The sequence below is a fragment of the Coptis chinensis genome, chromosome 8, assembly GCF_015680905.1.
Source record: "Coptis chinensis isolate HL-2020 chromosome 8, ASM1568090v1, whole genome shotgun sequence".
Lineage (NCBI taxonomy): Eukaryota > Viridiplantae > Streptophyta > Magnoliopsida > Ranunculales > Ranunculaceae > Coptis > Coptis chinensis.
In genome coordinates this window covers 11,587,735-11,614,079 of record NC_141463.1, presented here as the reverse complement: position 1 = coordinate 11,614,079, position 26,345 = coordinate 11,587,735, and the positions used below count along the sequence as shown (strand labels likewise).

The 26,345-nt window shown below is 37.4% G+C and overlaps 1 protein-coding gene and 1 pseudogene across 2 annotated transcripts in view; both read right to left on the bottom strand.

Annotated features, from left to right (window-relative positions):
• Positions 1 to 4,897: 4,897 nt before the first annotated feature.
• LOC147479951 (protein Dr1 homolog) overlaps positions 4,898 to 26,345 on the bottom strand; it is a 31,089-nt pseudogene continuing 9,641 nt past the window's right edge. The window contains exons 3-4 of the transcript XR_015205418.1: positions 5,494 to 5,562; positions 4,898 to 5,394 (exon numbers count right to left, since the gene is read on the bottom strand). The product of XR_015205418.1 is annotated as a protein Dr1 homolog (transcript). The remainder of the gene's footprint in view (positions 5,395 to 5,493; positions 5,563 to 26,345) is intronic.
• LOC147479952 (kinesin-like protein KIN-10A) lies at positions 10,708 to 11,952 on the bottom strand. The gene is made up of 2 exons (XM_086580635.1): positions 11,210 to 11,952; positions 10,708 to 10,911 (listed from the first exon to the last, which is right to left on the bottom strand). The coding sequence occupies exon 1, from the start codon at positions 11,917 to 11,919 to the stop codon at positions 11,266 to 11,268; it is 654 nt and encodes a 217-aa protein (XP_086436761.1). The 5' UTR covers positions 11,920 to 11,952; the 3' UTR covers positions 10,708 to 10,911; positions 11,210 to 11,265.

Here is a 26,345-nt window from a genome sequence, read left to right as displayed (position 1 = left end):
GAATAAACTTCCTCAGTTGACATGTGTTCATAGTTGCAAAGCTTTGATGGAGCTGTCCACTATAGAGGAAGTTGAGAGACTGCTCAAAGCCCCATGGATTGAATGTCAACAGGCTAGACTCAGTCTTAGGAGGTGGAGACTGGCATCCGAAATGATTGATCCATCGTGGTTGTACAAACCTTGGAATTCCATTGCATCTATGGTCCTTAGAAGTTTTCAGAAAAATGTGTTCCAGTTTTACAAGGTCAAAGAAGAGATTGGAGATTATGAGAAATCTTTCGTGTTAAGATCTTAGTGGATGATTGCGATTTGCTTAAGATTCCTAACATTCTACCATTGATTGATGAAGGTATTACCTATCTAATTTGTGCAAATTTAAGATCTGACGGCCACATCGAAAGTCAAAGTCAGATGTCGACACGTGTCGACTAAATTTGATAAAATAGAAACATGTGATATTGCACGCGAGGGATATTATTGCTATTTCAAAAATACAAGCTGATTGATCACAGTCAACTCAGTTAACTGGCGGTCAAAAAACCAAAACTAGGACCAAACCCTAATATTCACACAAGACAAGGTTCCAAACAAATACTCAAGCAACAACCCAATCACCACAAAAGCATAAACAAATATAAACTAGTGTAGAGAATATGTAAAGAACACTCACACACAAGACGATGATATATCGTGGTTCGGCAATGTGCCTACATCTACACAACGCGTTCAATGATTTACTAGATGAAACAAGATAGAGGATTACAAAGAGGAGCTCTCACTTCTTCACTAAGAATCAACACTCACACTCACAAAGAATGTTCTCACTCAAATCTCTCCTTTTGTTCTAAGTTAAGTTCTCACTAATTTTTCACAAAGAAAAAATTAGTTAGGTTAAAACTCAAACTCTTCTTTTATAGTTGACAAAGTTTCATGATCGAAATTCTTTTTTGCCAAAATATCAACAAAAAATCGAGTGCAAAGAAGGATTTCCAACAAGTCATTTCAACCTTGTTGAGCAATAATGATATCTCCAACAAGTCATTTCAACCTGGATTCGGTTATTTATGGTACTCGTTATGGGCACCTTCCATTTTGTGTTGGGCTGACTAAAAAAGAATTATTACAAGTTTGCCATTGCTCTAAAAAATATATTTTGTGTTGGGCACCCCCCAACTACATCAAGGAGTAACTTGTTGCAACCTCCTATTGCCCTTGCCTTCAAAGACTCCACAAATGGAGCACCACAGATAGTGTACGGTTTGGGTGACAGACAATAGAGTTTCTTCCCAAAAGTTCTTAGAGAGAACACCAAACAAAACGCACAATCTTAGTTGTTCAAACTTCAAACACCTCAATTTCTCTTAACTCTCAATAAAACAACAACAATCAATTGAGGGGTTACAAGTCTTTCGATCAATAAATCGAGATTAGAAACAAAAAAGAACACAAAATCGTCGTTATGAAACTGCTTGTTAGGAATTACGTAGTTTGGTAAAACCTTTGCTGATACAAATCCATTTTGAGTTTCATTTTTACCATTTAAAGTACATATCCATAATGTCAAATGTCTCAAAGATGAAGGACATCGGCTCAGGTGCAAATTCATTTTTCTCACAACAGCGATCTAACGAATATTTCTAACAGAAATGGGGTACATGATTTTAACACAAGACAACCCATATTCGATAAAGACGATGATCATGATTAATATATACAAGTAAAAGCAAACATCTTAATAATCTTAATAGTTATGATTTCATACAATTTAATAAAGCATTGATAGAAGGCAGTTCATAAGAAAACTTATTATATTTTACCATACAAAGATCAAAATAAGATGCCAAAATTAAAAGATGGATCATATTCATATTAAAGGATATAAAAAAAAAAAGATGGGGAAGACATACCCACCAGCTTGGCTTGTATATTCTTGCTGCTTCCTGACTTCGCCATTAGATAGAAACTAGAGAGAGATATGTTTGAAGCTAATTAATAAGTAAAAAGTGATGAGAAAGGTAGGTTTGTTGTTGACTGGTGGGTTTTGTTCAGAGCGTGTGTTGGCTATATACATACACACTGAGTGAATGACTCGTCAATGAATCTAAAAACCAGGAAGAGAGAAGCCAGAGAAGAAGACCGGCTTTCATCGCTTTTTCCAATTTCATTTGAAAATAGGCTTTGGATGTGGGGGGTGTATTCAACTTTATGTTGTGCCCAACATAACTAGAGATCCTAAGTTTGGGCCGAGTTGGGCCGGAGTTTGCCAAGACAATAGTAGGACCCTTTATTTATTGAGACTTCAGACATTATTACCGCGTGCCATTACGATTTCAGTTGGTTTAGGATTCGGACTTCTAGCGGTTAGTGTTTACCTATAAATATAGGGTGCGTATGTACAAGTGTAAAATTCAATTACCAAGTGTTACATTGCATATATTGGCTCGTTGTTTTCTCTTGTTATCAACTTTCATAAACTTTTCCTTGCAAAGAAGAGTCCAAGAAGCTAGTTGAAGGTGATCATGGAAGAAGTACCACGTGGGGTTAGATTTGCTCCAACAGATGAAGAACTTATCACGTATTTTCTTCCTAGGTTAGTCACTGGGGAAAGTCTGCCGTCATGCTATAACATCATGGTATGCGAGCTTTATGGAAGCGAAGCATATGAACCCTGGCAATTGTTTGAGGGGAGTAGGACGAGTGAAGTTTATGTTTATAATGACGGTTCAAAAAGAAATACGATGGTCGGAAGAAGAACGAAAGAACGGTCAGAAGTGGAGAGTGGACATGGAGGATCTCACAAAACAAACCGGTCTTTGATCAAAAGAAGAGAACTATTGGATACAAGAAGTTTCTGAATTTCTCAGAGTCGAAGAGCAAAGGGACAGCTAAGACTCCCTATATGATGGACGAGTTTGTGATGAAGGATCACGAAGACCACACTCTTTGTAGAATCAGAAGGAAGGACTCAAAAGATGATAACACTAGTACTAGTCCATCCTCTTCGGCCGAAAAGGCCTGTGGAGATTGATGATCTATCATACGATGAGGCAACGAGCAGGAAACGTATCAAGACATTAACAGCCAACATCAACAGTGCCAATGGCAAGCCAGCTAGTAGATGATCGTGTTGTAGATGCTGTGTTCTTTGCGTCAACTTCTTATGGACAGGAGAAAGAATCGATTGTGTCTAATATTGAAGAACCATCACGTGGTTCGGGGTTCCAACTGAAGGGTACTGTATGCCTGAATCTGATCAGTTTCCATCTCATCATAATTATCAAACTTTGAGTGTTAACGACTATGATTGTCCATATGCACCACTGCCTCCTTCGATAAGGCAACCAGATGATATTCTGGACCAATGCGGAACAAGATCCACATCACAAGCATTTTCAACTAACCATATGCAACCTGATCAACATAACTTTCAAGATTTGTCCATTGACGACTATGGTTTTCCATATGCACGGTTACCTCCTGTGGTAAGTGTACCAGATGAAATTCCATTGCCTATTGAAAAGTCCAAGTTTCTTGGTTTGCCAGAAGATGAGGACGGGTTCCATAACTTTTTAAAGGAAATGCTCTTCGAAGATTGACCGGCAAAAGAGAGTTGATACATTTGGTGGAAATGCCCTTCGGAGATTGACCGGCAAAAGAGAGTTGATACATGGTTGCAGACGAAGACCCTGTACACGGGCTGGAAAAGGAAAACAACCGATCTGGATGGCAGGACTGTGTGAACATTTACCCTGGTTAACTATAAATTGTACCGGAGGTTGATATGCATAAATTTTAATGCAGTAGTAACTTATGAATGTAATTTTCGTATATCTATCGTTGAAATTAATATTCTTTTACATTCATTAATTGAATATTGATTTTATTGTTTCTACTTTCTTCTTCGTTTTTCGTGGATTTGTACTTGTTCAGTTGCATTGGTTACTTGAGTCAGTAGGTTAGGCTACTTGAAGCCATCAAGGACAGGATCCCATTATATGCCAGTCGTAATAAAATGTGTAACATGTATGTAGAAACCTTCATGTAGAGTTTGGAATGGGGTCCCTGCGAATCTGCGATCAATAGCATCAATGAATCCCCACCCGTCGAGCAGAGATCACAATGCCATTTTTCCTCTTGGAAATTTGAAAAACAGTTATATGAGTTTTATTGACAGAGTTTATAAGAGACTTATATTTCATAGTTTACCTAATTAGCATTAAAGCCTTGTACATACATACCCGCAATTAATCTAAGCCACGCAATTACCATCAAAGAGCAAAAATTTATGGGTGGAAACTTTGTAATTCAAAATCTAAGATAAATCATCTCTGCACCCCCAGCACGGCAGCTCCCATATATATCCAACCCACACCCCGCAAATGCACTCTACTTCAAAGGAAAATGGCGTACACCCGTCTATAAACTCCATCTTGACCTGGAAACCTAATAAATTTTCGCAATAAACTGGACATTGATACTTTCTAGGATTTCAAAGTTCTTAGACTACGTTATAGGAGTATAAGCAACAATGCCACTCTTTCCATGTATGTTTCATACTTCCCAATGAGAGAGATGGTTTGTGGCCTCTTATGGAGATGGTGGGTTCTGATGCAATGTTCTTGACAATACTCAGAAGTTCATTTAGACAATCAGTACAAGTTGGAAGGTTCAACATACCCAAGTTTAATAAGAACACATCAGAAGTTGAAGCTTCAGTGAATCTCAAGGGCGTACCTAGGAACTTCACCAAAATGAAGTGTTCAACTCATGACGTTTGGATAAAAAACTCGAATTGAATGGACAATTTAGCCTTTATAGTTACTAAAAAGTGTGAAAAATCAAATATATTGACATCTTATCCCCTGCTACATTGAATGCAATAAAAGCTAAACCAATAAACCCCATGAAGTAACTGTTTTAATGACAAACTGGCATACATTTCGTCTTGCTACAAAGCTAAAACTGAAGCTCTGTTTTCCCAAATGACTTATTTATCATTAATCCTAATACATCACTAATACTTACAGACGGTATGAAAACACAAAGGGTAGCGCACCTCAGACTGAGCTTCTAGGACAAGCCAAGGCGAGTTTTCGTAGCTAATGACAAGAGATGACGAAAGACTACAACGCAGTTGCAGATCAGACTGAATCAACAATTTGTACAGACTATCAGTCATAAGACAACATGCAACAATCAACCAGCGTTCCCAAAATTTAACAAAAGAAGAAGTACTAATTAGCTCTCTAAACTCCTGTCTGAATCTGAGTGTTTGGTGATGTTCACTCCGCCATTCATTCTTGCACGTGCTTCTGCAAACATCCTTTGTTGCTCCGCCAATGCTTCTTCCTCTGTCATTTTTTCACCACTCCACTTTCCAGCTTTTGGGGAGTCCTGTGACAAATAATAATATTAAAGCATAAAAAATTGACCGCAATGTACAGATCCAACTGCGAAGAGAATTAAATAAGGTGAAAGAGTGTAAAAACAAACCATGGTCTCAAGCTTATGTTGTTCATATGCAGCATAGACATCCTCAATGTAATCTCCAAACCCAAGAACCTGATGTCAATACATCATCAAATAGCATGCAAAACTATACTAAAGAGAACTATAGGGTCCTCAGTTCAATTTTGAGCTTGGTAAAGTTAAAAAGCTACAGATGGTGATTAAAATGTCGGTCACGCGATTTCTAACAAAAAGAACGAAAGAAACTGAAAAGGCATCTCATTAAAACAGACAAGCTGGAAGTATAAATGAAGATTTTTTTTATCAGGTAGAATAAGAAGATCTGTTCATATTTCATAACTGTGCTGCACAGAAACTTGCATGCTGTCCAAAGCATCTGAAGCATCAAAGGATCAGGTAATCCAAGGTGGAACTTCTGTACCATGCGGTAGGTTTCACAGAATTTATGATGCATATCGAATGATCTTTATAAGTATTATTTAATATTTTCCTAGTACAATAAATAATAATCATAATAAAAATAATAATAAAATAAAATAAAATAAAAAAGATAAAGATTAGAAAGAGATAGAGAAAAGAGGATAAATCCCAGTTCCTATTTTTCCGGGGTTTTTAAAAAGGATACGTGGGAGAAAGTGAAAAAAGAAAGAGAGGTGGGAGAGAGTAGTGAGAAAGAGAGAGAGTATTAAGTAGAGAAGAAGGAGATAATGAAGAAGATCCTAATCACGATCCATCGATACGGATGATTATGAAGTTGACGGCTTTCCCCCGCCTTCCGATTTAATGTTGGGTGCTTCCAACTCACCTCCTTCCAGATCTCCTCTCATGTTCGCTCCTCAGCTTCCAGTGGCTCCCCTACAAAGAGGTGATGCCCCACCCATTTTCAATCACATCCGGATCAACAACCCACACAATTCTCTTGACGCACCACATGATCACTTGGACCTTTGGTGGTAACATTATTGCTGTCCAAGGATCTGGGGACAATTGGACATCAAGGAGGATACTGCAGAGGTCAGGAAAGGACCACTCCATTCTCCTGGTGCTTCCATCTGGTATATATCAATACTGGTTCGTTGTGGACCGCGAGCAGATACATCCCTGATCTTCCTTTCATAGCTGATGACACATGCCTTGGTGATAATCTTCTTGATGTGCATGTAAGTTTTTCTTAAAAAAAAACAATTATTATTCATGGCCTGCAGTCTGCTTGTATGTTTTTGATTGAAAGTATGTGCATGTTTCTCTGGGATAATGCTTTTAATTGTTTGCGTCATTCTTATTTTGGACAAATAATCGCATCATATCAGTGGTGGCGTACATGCATATCATGCTTTATCTTAGCTGTAGACGTTCCTTATTTATTCATTCAATGAACTTTTTGGTGCTACCTCATAATTGACCCTCACAATAAAGTTAATGGCTACTGCATATATCTATTAAGTTAACCTTTTGAGAGGGTTTACGAAGACAAGGGTAATATTATTTGTGAAAAAAATGACTTAAGTAGTAAAGTTAGTTTAGGAAATAATTCTACTAATATCATAAATTTAGGTTTAAATCTATGTCGAAACAAACATGTCGGATAGTGGACAGACTATTTTAATATACATAGTTCGATTTTGATTATATTTTTCTCTGCTGATCTGAAAATCAAATTTTCTAATGATGCACTTTTAATGTACCTACTATATGGTCTTGATAGAATGATAATCATTATAGAATGCAAACACTCTTTTACTTGGTCCCCTAGTGATACTAATTACATCAAAAGTGTGCCATTTAGAGAATGTATTGAATAAATTCCTGGATAGAGGGGGTGTACACAATATTAATTTGGTTGGGAGGTACAGTAATGCTCTAAACAAAATTATACCTACTGTACCTGGAATCATGAAGTGTAACACATCTGTTCAGTGTTAATATTCTTAGGACAGAACATGATGAGTTGTCATTCTTAGATGTATATAGAAGATATATTTTTGTTTATCTACATTTTACTGGGTTCATAAGATCGTTTTTGGATAATCAAAAGTAGAGAAATATCCATTTTTGAGTTTTTGGTTTTAAAGGTTCATAGTGTATCTCTGGGTATGAAATTTTACGTATATGATTGTAGGAGTATTTGAAACTTATTGTATGTGATTCTATATAGTATAAATTGTTGTTTTCTTTAAATGTACATATAAAGATATTGATATTTATTGTTTAAGAGCTACGTAAGGCTTGATTCTAATCTTAAAAGATTGGATACATATGCAGCCTTATGTACAAGTGCAGTCACTATATCTATAATATATATATTAGTTTGTGTGATAACTATGTGATTGTGTTAGAAATTAGTGTTGTTTTGAGACTATATATATATATATATATATATATATATATGTGTGTGTGTGTGTGTGTGTGTGTGTGTGTGTGTGTGTGAGATAGAAGTTGTATATGAATATAGACTTTAGTATATGTGGATCTGTTTTGGACATTAGTGTGTGTGGACTTGAATTTGGGCTAATGAACTATTTGTTTACGATATTGTGTATATGAGTGTGGTTACGTAAATTGTATTTGTTTGATTATAAGTCTGTTTACATTCAATGCTATTTAAGTGCTTGATTTGCCTTGACGCGCGAAAATAACTCTCTGCATGTGTGGTCTATTTTGACATGAGTAATGCTAATATAATTATAAGGGATAATAATGTTTTAATGTGTCGCCCACATCTTTAGAACTCTCCACGCCTCAGGATTTGGTAATGAGATATTATGACTTGTGATGTCATGTGATAGATGAGTATTCATTGAATGTGCCATGAATGACCCATGTATTCATTGAATGTGCCATGAATGACCCAATAGTTTGGACTACCCTAGAGAGGAACTAAGGTATTCGCCTTACGGGTTGGTCGTATTCCTTGAATGTACGGGAATGTAGGTTTGGGTATTCCTTGAATGTGGCGGCAATCACTATACCAAAACAGGACATCCCTAACAGTCAGAAACCGTTACTGAAAATATTTGTAACGGTTTTTATGCGTCACAGTTTGGGCGTTGCTAATTCGTTATTAATATTCGTAACGGTTATAAACCGTTACGTAATTATTTATTGTAACGGTTTCTAACCGTTACTAAAATATTTACTAACGGTTTTCTTTGCTCAACTGTATTACTCTTTAGCAACGATTTTATAAAATTAGTAACGCTTTTTGGTGTTACTCTTTTTTAACATCGAACGGGTTTTATAACATTAGTAACGTTTTTTTTGTGTTACTCTTTTTTAACATCGATAACGGTTTTATAAAAAATAGTAACGCTTTTTGTGTTACTCTTTTCTAACATTAGTAACGGTTTTATAAAGTTAATAACGCTTTTTGTGTTACTCTTTTCTAACATTAGTAACGCTTTTATAAAGTTAGTAACGCTTTTTGTGTTACTCTTTTCTAACATTAGTAATGCTTTTATAAAGTTAGTAACTCTTTTTGTGTTACTTATTGCAAAGCTTAGTAACGCGGTGAAGAACCGTTACAAAACTATTTCATATGTAAAAAAAAAAATCCCCAAAACCACCCCCTCCCCTTTTTTGGGAGACTACTTAACCTGCATAAAGATGCCCCCCCACTTATTGGGTATTTTACAATCGTCCATAATATAAACAAGAAATCTCACAAGTACATCTAATCACATAATCTTTTATTAAAATAACATCACCAAAACGCCTTTCATAAATAAGACTTGCCACGAATGAAATACACAATGTTTTCCAAAATCAATGGGACTTGTCCTTAAACTCAAGCTCTCACATCATTTGTACAAAACTAGCACCTTCAAGAGTTGTAAGCATCGGGGGATGACTTTGGGATGGTATCATCGGAAAAAGTCCCTTTCATCCTATACACCAATAGAAATAAATAAAAAGAGTCGAAGCAAGAGAAAACAAATATGTATATATAGATATATACTTATATCCTATTCTTAAGTAGTAGCTCCTTATACTCAAACTATGGAATTCAGAAAAACAGAGTATGATAGCATAATTCTTAAGTAGCAGCATGTTTTGTCCTTTCCAAGACATCGGAAAGTTCAGTATTTATTTTCACTGGTCCAACAACCAAACTCACAAAAAATGTGGCAACAGGGTCTCATACTCCTAACAATATGAGCAATTCAAACTCCAATAAACCTGCTCCACTTTAGCGCCTTCAAAGATCCTACTTTTGACACTTGTTTGTGCCTTCCGTAAAAATATTTGACGCAAAGGAGGTGTTCTCTCGCCTCATATACAACCCTACGGACTCTATTAAATCCATGGGAAGAGTAAGAGAACAAATCTATTGATTATTACTAAAGAAGCTCATGGAGTCCAAAAAAGCTATATGTGAAGATTACCGACCACTACTAGTGTGTATCTACGGGTATGTTCATACTATTTGCAACAATTCTTTTTAAGCTTATGTAAAGATCACAGATGCATATCTTCTCCCCACCAAACAATTACTAAAAGCATAGGTACAAGTATGCATACCTAGAAGGTTTCAAGTGATGCAATCACCGTAATAGTGACGATTAATAAGTATTCTACTCAAAACATCCTAGTCAAACAAGTAGTCATTCTATATGAACAACTTACACGGAACCTTTGGAGTGGAGGAACGCACCTTGAGAGTGGAGAGAAGACGTGGGAGCACCGGAGTGGAGGCGAGATAGTTGAAAGTGAGGAACGCTCAAGTGATAACTCATGGCTCTGTTCCACATAATTATGATGCATTATATTAGGGATCTCAAAGGCAAAAAAGTTAGAACATAAATAATTTTAGCACCAACACCTTCAAATAGAAGGAAAGAGCAGCTATCAAATACCTCCATCTATTACCTCCTTCCATTGGCCACATCTGTAATTTCAGCTCTAGTAGGCAGACCTGACTTGACAAGTGACTCCAAAACCTGTGTTGCCCGATGACCGGAATGTGAGCAGCTCCACATATAGATATAATTTCTTCTTGAATGTCCGCTAGCCTTACCCATCCACATTCTACAAGAAGATCACCTCGGCAATCATAATCCCCAAGGGATTAGGAGACCGCATTGCTGCAGCAACAAAAGGGCAATTTCTCAAATGCACTCGGGTATACAAAACCAATGTTTCACAAGTCATGGGAATTTTAATGATCTACCTCAGCACAGCAAGATCAATACAACGGACGGCCTTAAACATTGCCCTAGTTTAGGTGAGAAGCTATCAACGTGTTGCTTGAAAGCTGATGGTAATTTAGAAGAAACTTGAAGTTTATTCTCCAAAGGAGCTAAATGGGAGATTATTAGGCCGTTGGATGATCTTAAGTGGACGCAAACAAGCCAAGTGATAATTCATTTGATTGTTGCAAATGGGGAGTTTGCTTGCTTGAACTGTTGCTTCTTTCTCCTTTATAACTGGAGCACCAGGGGGATCCTGTAGTCAAAACAAAAAATGTACATTGTTTTAGAAAAAGGAACTCAACATGTGAACGTCGGTAAACAAACTTAGAAACCAGAACTGCAAGAGTACCCAAATTCTGTTTAAGTCGTAAGAATAATGTTTAAACAATCTTATCTTTCCAGTTCATAAAAACTAAACTAAAGCAAATTTCTTTGTAATTTAAAAAACCGAGTGTCCACCAGTATGACGAGGATAAGTGGATACTAGAAATTGACAAGTAGAAATAAATAAAGAAAGAAAATAAAAGTGATTATTGTTCAGAAGTACTTACTCCGAGCATGAGAAAGCTGAATCCTTGCTTGATAGTATCCTCGTCAAGGTTAATCTCTATAAGTTTCCGCAGATCAGCAAGTGTGCAATCCCTTGATCTGCATCTGCATAGAGTTCCAGCAGTCTTTTTGCAAATCCACTACCCTCTACTTCTCGTACTTTGTCATGTCCAGTTTTATCCCTTGACTGCTGTAGCTCAGTTTCCAGTTCCTCTAACCGCCTCCTCAATAACTCAAGCTCCTTCTGCTGCTGCAAGATCTTCTCCTCCATTCGCCTCTTCCCCATTTCAACAAACTCATCTGCCATTTTCTGACACTCTTGTAACTTCTTCTCTAATTCAAGTTTCAGAATCTTTTCCCTTTCTTTGACCTTCAGGTTGATCTCCTCTTCACTCTCAACTGGTTTCCTCCTTTCCATCAGCTCAAGCTTATCCCTTAGTGCTGCTACTTCTTCTTCTTTCTTCATAAGCTCCTTGTGGGCTTCATTACGTTCCTTTTCCCTGTGTCTATTCTCCATCTGTAACTTTATAATAAATTGGTCCATGGCAGCAATCCTTGAACCCAAAATCACAGAAGAACCAGCCTCTGAACCTATTTTATCCTTGTTTGGTGTATGACCACCACGAACAATGCACTTCGCTTTTGCCCCATATTCAAGAGTGGAAATAGTCTTGTGCATTTCCTTGGGATCTGGACTGGCACACAATATCATCAATATTTTTGATTTGTCGTCTTCAAAGGAGTCCTACAGACGGAAAATGAAATTAGAGGAATAATTCTTAAATGAAAGCCCTATATAATTTCATCTTGAAGGTATCCAAATACCTACACTGCAGAGAGAAATGGGAGTGATCTTTGCTGTCTGTAGTTACATTAGATTAGTGTCATACTGCCAAACAAAAACATCGAAACTAACATCATCTACGCTGTTCCAGCTACAAGACTCTTATAGCAGATTATGAAGTGTACTTAATTAAGATGAAGAACAACAAACACTAGTTTACTTGAACAAAAGCACAATGAACCAAAGCTGGAGTTCAGTATCATTCAAAATCTAAAACCATGCATGGAAGAAAATAAGATCTCGTTCAGTTCAAGGCTTCATCATCAGTTATTGAATAATGCAGTTGTTGTCATTAGATGCTTCGCAGGACCCTGAACATATAAAATTCACTAATATTAGCTCATGTATGTACCTTCATAAAATTCAATTCTGTTGTACCGTGGGTGTTAATAAATGTCAAGATTTCAGTTACATTAAATGTATGTTATAAATCAATGGTATGTATGTCTGTGAATGCATGTTATCAATCAATGGTCAGAAGCCTTCGCATTGAATATAGACACAGCTAGGTACTGCACTTTAACTTAAGCATAGAAGTATCCTAGCTTTACGTTCCCCCTCCACGGTAGTGTTGAACTTCCATGAGAATCTTTCAATAGTTATGGCAGTGAGAAACTGAGAATAGCTTGCCAAGGTCTCACACTCATAATGCCCTAATGCAGATAATTAAGGAATAATATTTGGTGGAGCCAAGGTTATGATTGTTATTTAACTCAAGAATTCTACCCTTGTCCATAAGGATATTCTCAGCAACAGTAAATAAATAAATAATATAATATAAAAAGAAGGTGAACAATTAAAAAAGGTGATAATTTAAAGGTTAAACTATACTCATTTACGCTGCTATAATAAACCTTCAAGGTCTTCATTATGAACTGTAATGTCTTCAGGAAGCCATCTCAGTAACATGGAAACCAGCTCAGCCTAAAAGAAATCAGAATCATCAATACCAGAATATTGAGTAATAAAGACAATAAACAGATGAAGAGTACGAATAGGACCAGATTAGATAAAGGAAACTAGAGATGGTAGGAGTTCTTGCCGAGATTTACCTTCCTTTGACTATATCTGTGACTATAGAAATGAGTCTGTAATGATTAAAATATATAAAACTATAAGCAAAATTACCTCAGCAATAAGAGCATGACTTGACTCTTCAATGCCCATTCTTCACAAGGAATGGCCATTTCGAATATTAAACTAAGAGCAAAGATTGGCAAAGTCTCTTGAGAATATTGAGTTCCACCTGTACTAATCGGCGGCAAAGGACAAAACCACGAACACTATGGATGTCAAAAGTTCATGTACAATTCGGTTTTACGAATATATATCTGATGAAATCGATCAAACGGAAAAGAAGCACAAAAACAAATGATGAATATATTTTATATCATTTCTAAGGATGAAAACAAATTACTCTCCTCTTTCTTTCTCATGATCTGTAAGCCAACAATTGAATTAGATTTTTTGTTTGAGTGTTAGAAGGAAAGTGATTAATGTAATTGCAGATAATGGGTCCATAGGCGACCTATGATGTCGCTTCGCTTTAAAAGTTTATAGACGGGATCCAAGTAACACGAGGAATTTATTTTCATTTCAATTTTATAAAATCCATTTATTAACATGGAAATGAATAAAACCATTCAATCTCCTCGAGCACAATGTACAAGGAAATAAAATGTATGTGAACTTAATAAAAGCCGCAAAGACGTCCTAAATCTTATAATTCCCATCAAACCTAACTTCATCCGGATCAATATCACCTACCATCGCACCTACAAAATGGCTTAAAAATAAGCCAAGCTAGCTAACTAGATTATTATCAATATCCAAAGAAAGGACTGCGTTAGCAGGGCTTTTCATACCATACCACTATAAAAACTCAACAAAATTCACTCACATCACTTGAGACTCCGGGTGCGGTCTGCGATAACTGTGAAAGCATATCGACTCTCAGGTCTTCACTTAACGAGCGCGATGCTTATCTCATGACTGAAGCGTCTAATAGGAGCTGGAAGACCTTCCCGCTATCGGCAACTGCAACTAACAGTACCACATGTCCAAAGTATCCTCAAAGCATCCTTCATATGCTGATTTGGCAAGATAAGATTAAAACATCAGATTCTTGACAATAATAATCATGATCAACCCGGTAATCTTATTTTTATGAAGTTTGTCAAGAACCATAATAGATCTGTTAAAAGTACAATATTCATCAAGAGAAGTGTAAGAGATAGTACCGTATTTATGAAAGATACAAGAAGGCCATTTCTTGCGGGGCCAATTCTCTTGATATTATAAACCTATGTTACTATGACATCCATATTCTAAAAAATCCGTTAATGCAGCTACGTGTGCACGATATGTGTCGAACCGCGACATGCAAACATATTCTATGTGATATACTCATATACCTCAATTTTGGTATTTAAGCCATGTCGGGACACTTTGTATCCGTGTTGGATAGGGACACAATCCTTGTCAATGTAACTTAAGTGTAAATGCTTAACCACTATAGGACATTTTTGTGGGCCGGGACAATAACAAAGTTATACAAGTTTTAACAGATGCCTATAGGAAGTAGAGAAGTAGAGCCACCACATCCTCGAGCAAGATACTTGATCATCAAAAGCGTGCCGAAATAACTCCCCGATAATGATGCAACTTCTCGTGGTAAGACCAACTTGATCGGATGATCCTCATGAGAAGAAACTTTCACGAAAACCTCAAAATGGCGGAGAAGAAGTATTGTTGGAGAGTAGCTGAAAAATGTCATGTATTAGTTACAACATCGGGAACCGTAAACAAGCCATGTCGGTCGTAAACAAAGCTCACTTGCTTCAAATACCTCTCAGCCGCTTTGAAAGCATGTGCTAAGCATACGAAACCTTTTTCTCGGAGGATCCCATTATATCATAACAGCTATACTCAACTACGTTGCGGACCAAGCGGCCAACAACATATCTTACAAGCTGTCCTTTTCCCACCCCTATAAAGAGAGCGAAAAATCAGAACTGCCCGGTGCAATTATTTTCCAAGTAATGCAAACATATCTTCTTCTATATATGGTAAACGAATCAAGTAAAAAGGCGGTACCCACCACAGATGACCCAATGACACACCAATCAACAAACCAATAGCAAAAATAACAGATCAAGTATCTTTTTTTTTTTTTATTATAGGTGTATATCTATATATAACTATAATATCAAAAAATGTAGGATGAGATATCCCACGAAATAAAAGAATGGGAAACTAGAAAATAAGAAAAATAGAATGATTACCAACAAGATAATGCAAGTATAAAATTACAAGTTTTTTTATAGTGCAACCTTTCAAAGGTCAGTATAGCACTATGGAACTAATATAACAATTCCTACCACTTTTGATCAATTTCAATGGAACTAATGCGCTTAGTTTTAACAAATTTACAAAAATTCTGCAATTGTTCTTAATCCTTAAGTGTTTCTGAAACTATGAAGTTGGTTCTACCAAAATTGGCTAAAATGCCCATCAAACATGCACAAGCATACTAGAGATTTCAAGTTCCAATTTACATAACCTAGTCCCTAATGAAAAAGTAATAAAATAAAATGTCTTTGTGAATTCTAATTGTATGGCCGCTATTGCGGGTGAAAACTAGAGAATCCACTTGAAGTATTGTGGGTCTAACAACCAAAAAGCTTCCACAAACAAACCACCAAAAATAAAATGTTAGACAAAAGGAAACAAATAATTACTACCCCGAAAAAGAATCTTTCATCAAAAGACTTTAAGATATAGAATTTCACGCTTTCAAAATTTGAAATATTGCACCTGCCACAACAACTATTCACCGCCACAACAACAACAATTCCTCGTGGGATATTGCCACAACAAATATTGCACCTGCCACAACAACAATTCCTGCCACAACAACTATTCGAGTAGATATGGAGTGGGGGCCTTTTGGTTTGTCCAGAGCTCCTTCCGAAAATGGAGGTGGATTGTGCGGTCTGCATCTTTGCCACTAAGATCATGAGAAGGATGACCCGGTCGCGATTGCATCAGCTAGGGATCCTCATCAAAGGTGCAATCAACACACATTTGTCCGCAGAGCCAATGTCCTAAAAGTCTAAAACACGAGGTTCTTCCCCGAGAGGCTGAATTCGGGATTCATTCTCTAATATTAAACATCGGAAGTATAACTCACGGTGAAAACAAATTACGTAGTCAACCGAGTTCCCGAGGAATTTGACCATAGAGTTGATTTTTCGACGGTCTCTCTACAATATAATAGCATGGTTAGATTGGTTCAAAACATTACACATGTATGTTAATGTAATAAAATAGGAAAAACTGGAGGTTCCTTACATCTCCATAACAACTTCTCAGATTTCCAAACTCTGCTTAATGTAACCGATCAATGTTCTTGCTAAGAATTCTAGTGGATAAACATACACGTCTTTTTCATCTGCCTTCAAAGAAATCTGTCAAACAAAGCTTAAACTCTGAGAATTGAGTAGAAAAAATGATAAAAATAAGCATAAACATGAATTGGAAAATAAACCCGGTGCGATCACGCTAAATACTGTCCTTTGATCTCGATTACGGATCAGCCCTCTCGCCCTCTGGCTCCCTTCTTCCTTCTTCTCTTTATATAAGCGTTTGCAGGAAACAGTCCAAGGCTCCACCATCCTCCCTCCTCCTTTATCCGGTTGGGACCGTGATTAAAACCAATTATATTGATTTGCAAAGCGGAGTTAAAATGGGTTAGTACTTTCTTCAACCCTGCTAAGCAAACAAGCATACATATACTGCAATCAAATTTAATAAATAGATATAGTACGAACATATTAAAGTCAATACTCATCCATACCAAAAAGACCATAAGTTTGTCAAGTCACTATGACATCCATATTAAATAAAAACAAACGACATTCAAAACATAAAGTAACCAAACCATCTTGAAAAATTCCAAGTTCGTAAAAGTTTGCATCCTTGACTCGAGCCAAATTAAAGGACCTCCCGCACTAAAGCCATCCAAAAATCTAACTCCATCTTGGGGCCCATAAGTAAACAAGAGCATCACCAACCAAGACTTCCTCTATGTAGACCTTTTTTCACTCGAGAACTTTTCGCCATTGCAATCTCCAAATTGTCTCTGTCATGACATACCCTTTAGCAACCACTACACCATCCCTATCTAATAAAGATACATTTGGTGAAGAACCAAGCGTCCCAGAAGGAGGATTCAAATTTGCAAACATATTCATCAAGTTTTGTTGAGTCGAGTGGCGAATAGAACTGAACCGACTTCAGTTTACGGTGTTGTTTGGTTGCACGGTGGTTGAGCGGTCGGTGTTCCATTGCTTTTGACGGCGCTTAAGTACATCCCACAATTTATAGTAACAATTAGTTATACATAATGATATTGTATGCAATAAAGCACAAGTGCAAACTGCAAACTCACCTTTAACACGCCCATGACATTAACTAAGGAAGACTTCATCTCATTCATTTCCCCTTCAACTTCAGAATGGATGAAGAGTTTGCTTGCTTGCAATAATGCCTTGGCAATACACGTTGCAATTGCTTCTTAGACTTGTTGGAGCTGATTCCACGAGTTCTACTCCCTTTGTCGGGCCCAAAGACTTGCATAAACTCATCATTATCGAAGTCTACTTCCATTACAATCCTCACCACCAGCGCTTGCTTCTTTTCTTCTTTTATGAGAAGCCTCCACTTGTTCCTACAATATTAACCACCGATATGAGTAATACAATATGCAACATAGTCTATATACAATACCAACACACAGGTAAGTTCAAGCTTCAATGTTATTAAAACTTACATAATGGGTCCGAGCACTCGCTAATATAGTTCCATCACGACGCTCATGTCCTTTTTTCCAACTATCTACCCGTCCATGTTTTCTGCTAGGATCTTCTTTATCCTACAAAAAAAATCCTTAATAGTTGTTAGCATAGCGATGATAAGAAATCGTTAGTGCAAGAATAGACACCTACCATTTTATCCATTTATGGGCATATGTGTCCCGCCCATTAGTATGTCGATATATATTCTTTTGGCATTCTCTCGTGCATTCTTTGCGTTTCTAGCTCTCACTTCAAATGGTACTCTCATTTCTAACAAACACAGCCCAATGATTTGAGTCCTTACCATCTGGGCATGCTTTAATAGCTTCTTCCACGCTCCCACACTTACGCGAAAATTTCTTTCCATGAGGGCATACTTTCTTGATCCGAACTTTTGGGGAAAGTCCTTTTCAACTTCGGCGTCTTTATTGCTTGGGGAACATTAGGCTCAAATTCTTCCTACATGAACAAAGTGACTTTTGTTTATTTTATATTAAGTAAATTTCCATACATAGGGCTGGACAACATGTAGATATAGGACTTGAAAAACATACTAATATTCAAGAATAATGGATGCTATCATCGAAATTAAAGTACATGTAAATCTTACCATTAATTTATTCGAGACATTATCCTTGAAGCTTCCATCTATTTTCCTCCAATCCTTGTAATGAATTGGAATCTGAGATCGAACATAAATACCAAACTGGGTATTCCATTTGGCATGGTTAGGACCCACAGCGACGCCATCCTCATCGAACTCTATAGGTAACTTGGTAATCATTGGTGAGTTTCCCCAAGGCTGAGATGTGTGAGAGTCTGAAGTTGAATTATGAGCTGGAAGTGGGACTGAACTCGATGGCTGGGAAGCAATAGATTGAGATTGACCTAGTGCCATTATTAAATAGCCTACTATATGACAAAAAAATGTTAGAACAAATAGGTAAAATTAGGATACCACAAAAAAATGACAAAGTTCAAAAGTATACATTTATAGAGACTATTCTTGATTAAAAAAAAAGAAAAAAACAACTCAAACACACCTTTCACCCAAACCCGAGGACAAACTTAAAATAGAAAGAGTTTATATATTTAAAACTAGAAAATGAGAAGTTTGCATGCAACTAAAAATCTCACAATATGAGAGTGCAACTATTACAATCAGGTTAGACTTTCCATCAACGGCTGCAAATTAGGTTGGTCCTCAAGAATAGATTGGAAGTCAGTTGGTGCATCTAGTTCATCAACTCGACTTGTCAATCGCCTAGGCGAATTTATGACTACCCACCAGTTAGGATTTCTCAAATCCTCCGAGTAAAACACCTGACTAGCCTCAGAAGCAAGAATCACCGGCTCATCAAAGTATTGATCAACACTCTTTAGCCTATTGAGATTAACCATCACTAAATTAGAATCTGGACAAAGTTTACAACCATTGGTCTTGTCCTCCACCCTCACCCAATTACAGTAAAAGACAACATGCTGGAAAGTCGTATAGTCCAACTCTATTATCTGTTCGATAACCCCATACCACTTAGTCGATGAATCAATAGGATTTTTGTCTTTCCTACTCGACGTAAACGTAGTGATTGCTTTCATGCAAACACCACTATCTTGTGTGGAAACTGTTTCGTCATGCGACCTAGTAGAGAACACAAAACCATTAACACGGTACTTTTTATATGTTTTAGCTTTGAACAATGGTCCTTGGACAAATCGCCATAAGTCACAATCTGTGTCTTTTGCAACCAACAACTGTGAAGTAAAAAAAATGACAATTAGAAAGATTAAATTAAAATACTAATTGTAATATCCTACTAAACTAAATTATATATAAAACAATACCTTGTCATATAACCACACAATAAACTCAGTCTGTATCTCCACTTCTGTCTTTGCTACCCCTTTTCTTACGGCGCGTCGGTTGCTTGCAAGGCCGCGATATTCACTACAATTTGTTTATACAGTTTTGACCGCTATTTATTCACGACTTTTTAGACTAGTAAATGTTTGAGTCAAATCTATCAAAAACAATCAAACCTATAATGTTCATCAAGCTTTTCGATGTCGAGTCGAAAAAGAACCCACCTACACGTTTGTATCCATTGTTCCTTGCCTAGGATCACAGTTTTACCCTCAAGTATAGGCCCTCATCACTATACTCTCCATCTTCATCTAGAAATGCCTCACGAGTAGCTTTGTGATTTCCATCCCGAATTTGGCATGTACTCCATAGCATACCTAATGGACTTCGAAACAATATAGGACTCCCAAGAATGGAGCCTTCAACATAACGTTTATTGCTCGAATATTTTTACACTCCTTCATTGCCCTATTAAAATAAACAAAACCAAAATTGTACTTTGTAGTTTAAAATTCGATAATAATTGCCACTAAATAAAAAATAAAAGTAAAGGCATTTTACATACCGTTCAAATGGATACATCCACCTAGGATACGAGGTCCACAAATCAGCCCCTTCATCAGCCAAATGCACCAAGAGGTGGATGCCGATATCAAAGAAAGCGGTTGGAAAATACTTTTCCAATACACACAATGCCTCTGCAACCATGTATTTGGCATCTTGGATTTTCTTTCGATTAAGACTTTTCGAACATAGAAGATTAAAAATAAGCTAATCTGATGAATAGCTCTACGCGAAATCGCGGTGTTTTGAAAAGCATCTTTGAAGCAAAACTGGAAGCAAGTAACACATAATCCGTGATAGTCATGTGATTTCATTATAAGCAAACCAGGGAGGACTCAAAGTGACAATGTTTTTAAGTTCGATGAAAAACCCGTAGGAAGCTTCAAATTCTTCAAGATTGTGCGGAACTCAAGCTTCTCATCTTTATTCAAAACAAATGGGGCCTTTGGTTTAACGGATCTCCCTCGTGATTGGGTCTGTTTGCATCCATTGACCACTATGAATCCCCATTTTCTTTAAATCCTCTCGCGTGAATCTGTATCCTTTGTTTTGTCGTCTTTCTTGTCAAGAATCGCATTTATTATGTGTTACGCCCGTTCTTCTCATCGTGCATCACGTCAATAACATGTCGAATTTTATGCTTCGCCAATATTCCAGTTCAAAGAGAATAGACCTCTTATACCATGCTTGAATAACCATAATCTTCATCATCTTCATCATCTCCAATAGCAACCACATCCACATCATCTATACTCCGTTTGGTACCTTTTAATACTTTCCCGTACATAATGGACAACGACTTAACATTTTCTCAATTACTTCTCCCTTTAACCTTGGCGGAGGAGGGTTTAACTCTTTGTCTTAACTCCTAAGTACTTGCCTTGCCTAAATGGGTGATCGAGTTTAAGAAACATCCGGTAATTTGTATAAACGATCTTCCTTGCGTTTCGAAGATGCATAGACGGAGTTTCATCACCACAAATAGGACAGGCTTTGTAACCATGTGTTACACAGCCTGATAAATTGCCATACGCTGGTAAATCATGAATGCCCCACATCAACATAGCCCTCAAAGTAAAATGCTCCTGTTTGTGCATGTCATAAGTCGCCACCCCTTCTTTCCATAACTGTTGTAACTCATCAACTAGTGGTCTAAGGAATACATCGATGTTTTGACTCGGTGCCTTCGGCCCAGGTATTAACAACGACATCATATGGAACTCAGATTTCATGCACAAAGGCGGTTATGCAGATTATAAGGCACCACAAAACAGGCCAACAACTATAACCAATTGGATTGAACACCGTGGATTGAATCCATCGGTTGCAATTCAAAGCCAAACATTACGCCCTTCCTTAGCAAAATCTGGCCAATCATCTTTACATGTCTTCCATCAAGGCGAGTCGATTGGATGCCTCATATAATTCCAAGAAGGTGTCGCTCATCGCCCGTCATTTCACGTGCTATCCATGATATAGTGTACAACCTTTTAAGTCTAGGAATCAAAGGGAAATGTCTCAATACTTTTCTCGCCTCTTTTGTTTCTTTCTTTCCAGATTCCCCTCCTTTACTTTGTACCTAGGCGTTTCACATTGAGGACACACTATCAAATCGGCTTCATCTTATAATATAGCATACAATTATTTTCACATGCATCTATGCACTCGGCTTTCATTCCCGATCTTTCAACATTGCCTTCATTGCGGGATACTTAGAAGGCAAAGTGTTTCCATCCGCAACCACGTTTTCAACAAAGACAAAAGCGGTCACACTATTTCCCGACCAATTATCTTGCTTCTTCTTCAAGTTATGGAGGTCCACAAATTTGAAAGGGTTGTGGCGGGAGCCTCACATGAGGGGTATAATTTTTCTTCTGCTTTTTTCTTATATTCATTGTACCTCTTACCCAAATCAGGTTCTAGAACAATAGGTGGTTCAACATCTTCAGCTTGACTTCCATCGCCTCCACTCAAATCACCCACTAATTCTTCATGCATGCCATAAGCAACATCAACAAAATTCCCTATCCCTAGTCCTTTCTCACTATTTTCTTCTTCAACTTGGTTTACCATTCGATCCTTATATAGGTTCTCACCATGTAAAACCCATACACGATATGTTGATTCTATACCGTTATGAATCAAATGTTTTCTAACTATATCATATGCAAACCTTTTCCTATTTAGACATTTGTTACATGGGCAAGGACACGGGTCGACGTTTAGCCTTTGCCACTAGCGAATAGAATAAAATCGAAACCCCCGCCTATACACACTCCCAAGTCTACGTCATTTTCATTCATCCAATCTTTTGGAATCGGTTGAGACATTCTGCAAGTAGCACATCAAGTAAACACAAGGAACAAGTGATAGGGTCAATGTCATTTCCTACTAGCCCGGCTTTTAGCACTATCGCTTATGAAAATTTGATGCATAACGTTCTATAAATATTGAACTATCTCGGTAAACAAGCTAAACGGTGCCTACATTTTAACATTGAAGGCATTATAACATATAAGCACAAAATGCAAGACAAAATAAAAGACTTCTCATTCCCCCAACATGCGTACACTCTACTCAAGATAATTGCCCAAATTCAGTCTTAAAAAATATAAATATATGCTATCGGTTTGCACATATATACAAACTCATGTAGTTCATTGTAGATTTTATTCCAAAGGCTCAGACCAATAGGATCTTGGTTGTCAAATCACTTCGATACAAGTTTGAAAATTTTGAACTTGCTTCAAATATGAATCTGAATTTCAAAAGAGATACTTTGTGTACTAGTTCAGATTTTATCTTTTAAAACCCACACGCTACTGGAAACAAGACATGGGTTATTCTTTGTTTAAATATTCAACCCATTCCAGCATGAACTCTAGAAAACCCTATCCACGCTATCAAACTAAAAAAAAAAAGGAGTTAGATACTACTAACAATCAGTGACGGAGCCAGGATTTTGTTCCAGGGTGAGCCAATGAATGCTACAACCGTGGAGAGACGATAACTTGTAGGAAAGTAGAAACACAATTCATAGACACACAGCTACTAGTTATCTCAGTTTAGAGTCGGATGGTGTGCATCATGATTAGCTAGTTCGATCTACGTAGAGACCACATCTATTAGACGAACAAGAATACAAAAATAATATGAAAAAATGCCAAAAAATTAGAGAGCTCGTCGTTCTACTATCTCTCCGTCATTATCTTTGTTTTCTGTTTTCAAAGAAATTATTTTGTTTTGAAAGTTCTTTCTAATTTTGCATTTCGATCTCTTCTTATGATAAACTCAATTAACCCGAAATTAAAGGTGTGTCTATGACCACCTAAAGATCCAACCATTAGTTAAATTTCTCAATTTCCAAAGATCCAAAGGTCACATTTCTCAATTTCAAGGCAACCTCTTTTTAATCAAGTTATCGCCATTATTTCAAAAATTTTGAGAGATGAATAAGATGGAAATAATAAATCTGAGAGATGTTAATGAGAGTTCCACCAAAATAAAACGAAAATACTTATATAACCCACCACTTTGTTTGTTGATTCTCCACTCTCATTAATATTTCCACAGTCCAATCTTTTTCTTTCTTTTATTCAGGTTGTCACTCCATAGAAAAGAGAGAGATTGATTGAAAAATATTTCTAAAACATGCCTACCGGTTTTCCTGGATTTCAATGTAAGGTTTGATTGAGTTTAGGGAGTTTGAATTAAAGAAATGGAATTAGATTAGATTAGAGAAGCATTTGGGTTCATTTTAATTCACTACCAAATTACTCCCTCAAACACAATATCATATTAAATTTTTGCTGAAAATGAAAATTATCTTATCTATAAGTGAGGGAAGTTATGGAGGGGTGAAACTGGGTTTGTTTTCAAATCACTTTGCTTTTTGGGCTGAATATATGGAAAGTAGTACTCCAAACAAAGTAAATAAGTAAAGTTAGGCCTTCTTTGTCTCCATGCATTACCCTACTTCCTTAATCCAAATAGCCATAGGAGAAGCCGAGCTAGCTAACCTAAGTCCAGTAGCTAAAGTTCTCAAACAAGAGTTCCATTCCCCTTACTTTCATTTGCGAGGCAAATCCGTTACTAGTAGTTACGTTTAGCCCACTTGCCCGAAAGCACACTCACTTGTAGATCGCGCCACACCCCACGAGAATAGAAAACCAACGGACCACGAACACCCGGACGCATGAAAACAGCCCTTTTGAAAGCATACCCAAGGAGGCGCGGGCATCCATCCAATCTTCACTTATAGACATCAAATGGCCTTATTTCCGTTCGTTAACTACTTCTAACGAAAGCAAGTTAGTAGCCTACCTCGGCTGGATGTTGGGACAAACAACAAAGAATAACCGTGCTTATCCTTCTAATAAAGAAACTAAACCTTACCTAAGAAACCGATTCACCCACTACTACTAGTATAGAAGAAGATCTATTAACACGCCGGCTACCTATATAACAAGTTGCCTCGACCTCTCTCCTCGACCCGCCAAATAGAACTTGTAGCTTCATGCCCCGACCGACTGAACTACTACTGCCTTTAGTGCCTTAGCTACTAATAACTTGGCACCCGTCCCGCCAATATAGTAGAAAGAGTATAAGTAGGATTCCACTCGGGGGCACACTTGTTAGCTACAGTTCCCATCCTGTCTTGTAAAGAACTCGAAATCCCCTGATTCACGGGACTAAGCTCCCCCGGCCGTAGCAACTACTGTTACTCTTGCTCCCCGAGCTTCAAAATCCTTACTTCGGATTAAGGTAAGCGTTAGCTACTTACTTTGTATTAGAGTAGGACAAGGCCTTTATCCTTCCTATTTCATATCATACTTGGGAACTACTATCTCTAAGTCCGAATAGCGGCCTTGGTTCAACTCCTAGCTCGAAACGGCTGCCAACTCCTTACTTAGATTTCGGGGTTAAGGTAGTTTACTTGTCGGGCTGATAAGTCGTAGTGTAGCTAAGATTAAGATTATATGGACCGATTAGATTACTAGTTTGTTTAACTGAGGTTCCCCGCCTAAGTCCCATATCTTAAAGACTATAACTCAACAAAGAAGCTGCCTTTACTTGGCTTCAAGTCCCATAAGAGAAGGAAGAATAGCTGGAAGCTAGAGAGTAGCTGCCTAGCTACAAACTCAAAAGCCCGGATTTGGCTATTAGTCCCTATTATTCTTATTCTAAAGTACCATTAGAGCTCCTTTTCCGACAACGGTCGGAGATCTTACTTTCTCAAGTCATAATCCTTTTGTTCAAATTAGCAACAAGTGTTCCGGCTCTACTTATTATTACTTACTAGCCCCTTCACTTCAACTCATACTACTTTACTTCCAAATTTATTCCCAAATCAAAGCTACTTGCTTATAAGAGCAAGGTCGTGGGCTTGTTAAAGCATGGAAAGGTATCCGTAAGCACAAGAATAACAGCTATGAGATAGGCCCTCTCACCTAATACCGCTACTAATACTAAGGATTGAAAGTAGAACAATCGGCTATAGGGCGTAACTCCGGATCCACAAATAGCCGCGGGCAAGCACCTTTAACAAGCAAGTAGCTAGCTTCCACCTTTACTTAACAAAAAAGCGAAAGCCTTCGCCTATAGCTTCTACTTCTACTTAGCAGCCCAAATAAAGTACTCCTTTAACACACAAGTACGCCACGCTAAAAGTAAGTAAACAACCTGATCTGCTCCTTTGCCCGTTCTTCGCATCTCGTTCTCCCTTTAGGTGGCATGAAAGCTTTGGAACAAAGACTAGACCGCCTTTGCTCTTAAAAAGCAAGCAAACCAAACCACCTTCTCATGTCTCCGGACCTTCTATGAACAGGGCTTTGAACTATAGCAAATAGCCCATTGGTTGAGCTTTGCTCTATCTTCGGGCTTAATCGTTCCTATGCCTCGCTTTCGAGCAGAAAAGCCTAACGAGCAAATAAACCGTTAGCCCAATCCACTTGTTGCCGGCTTGCTTTCGCACTCGCCACGATCTACTTAGTTAGCATCCCAAATCA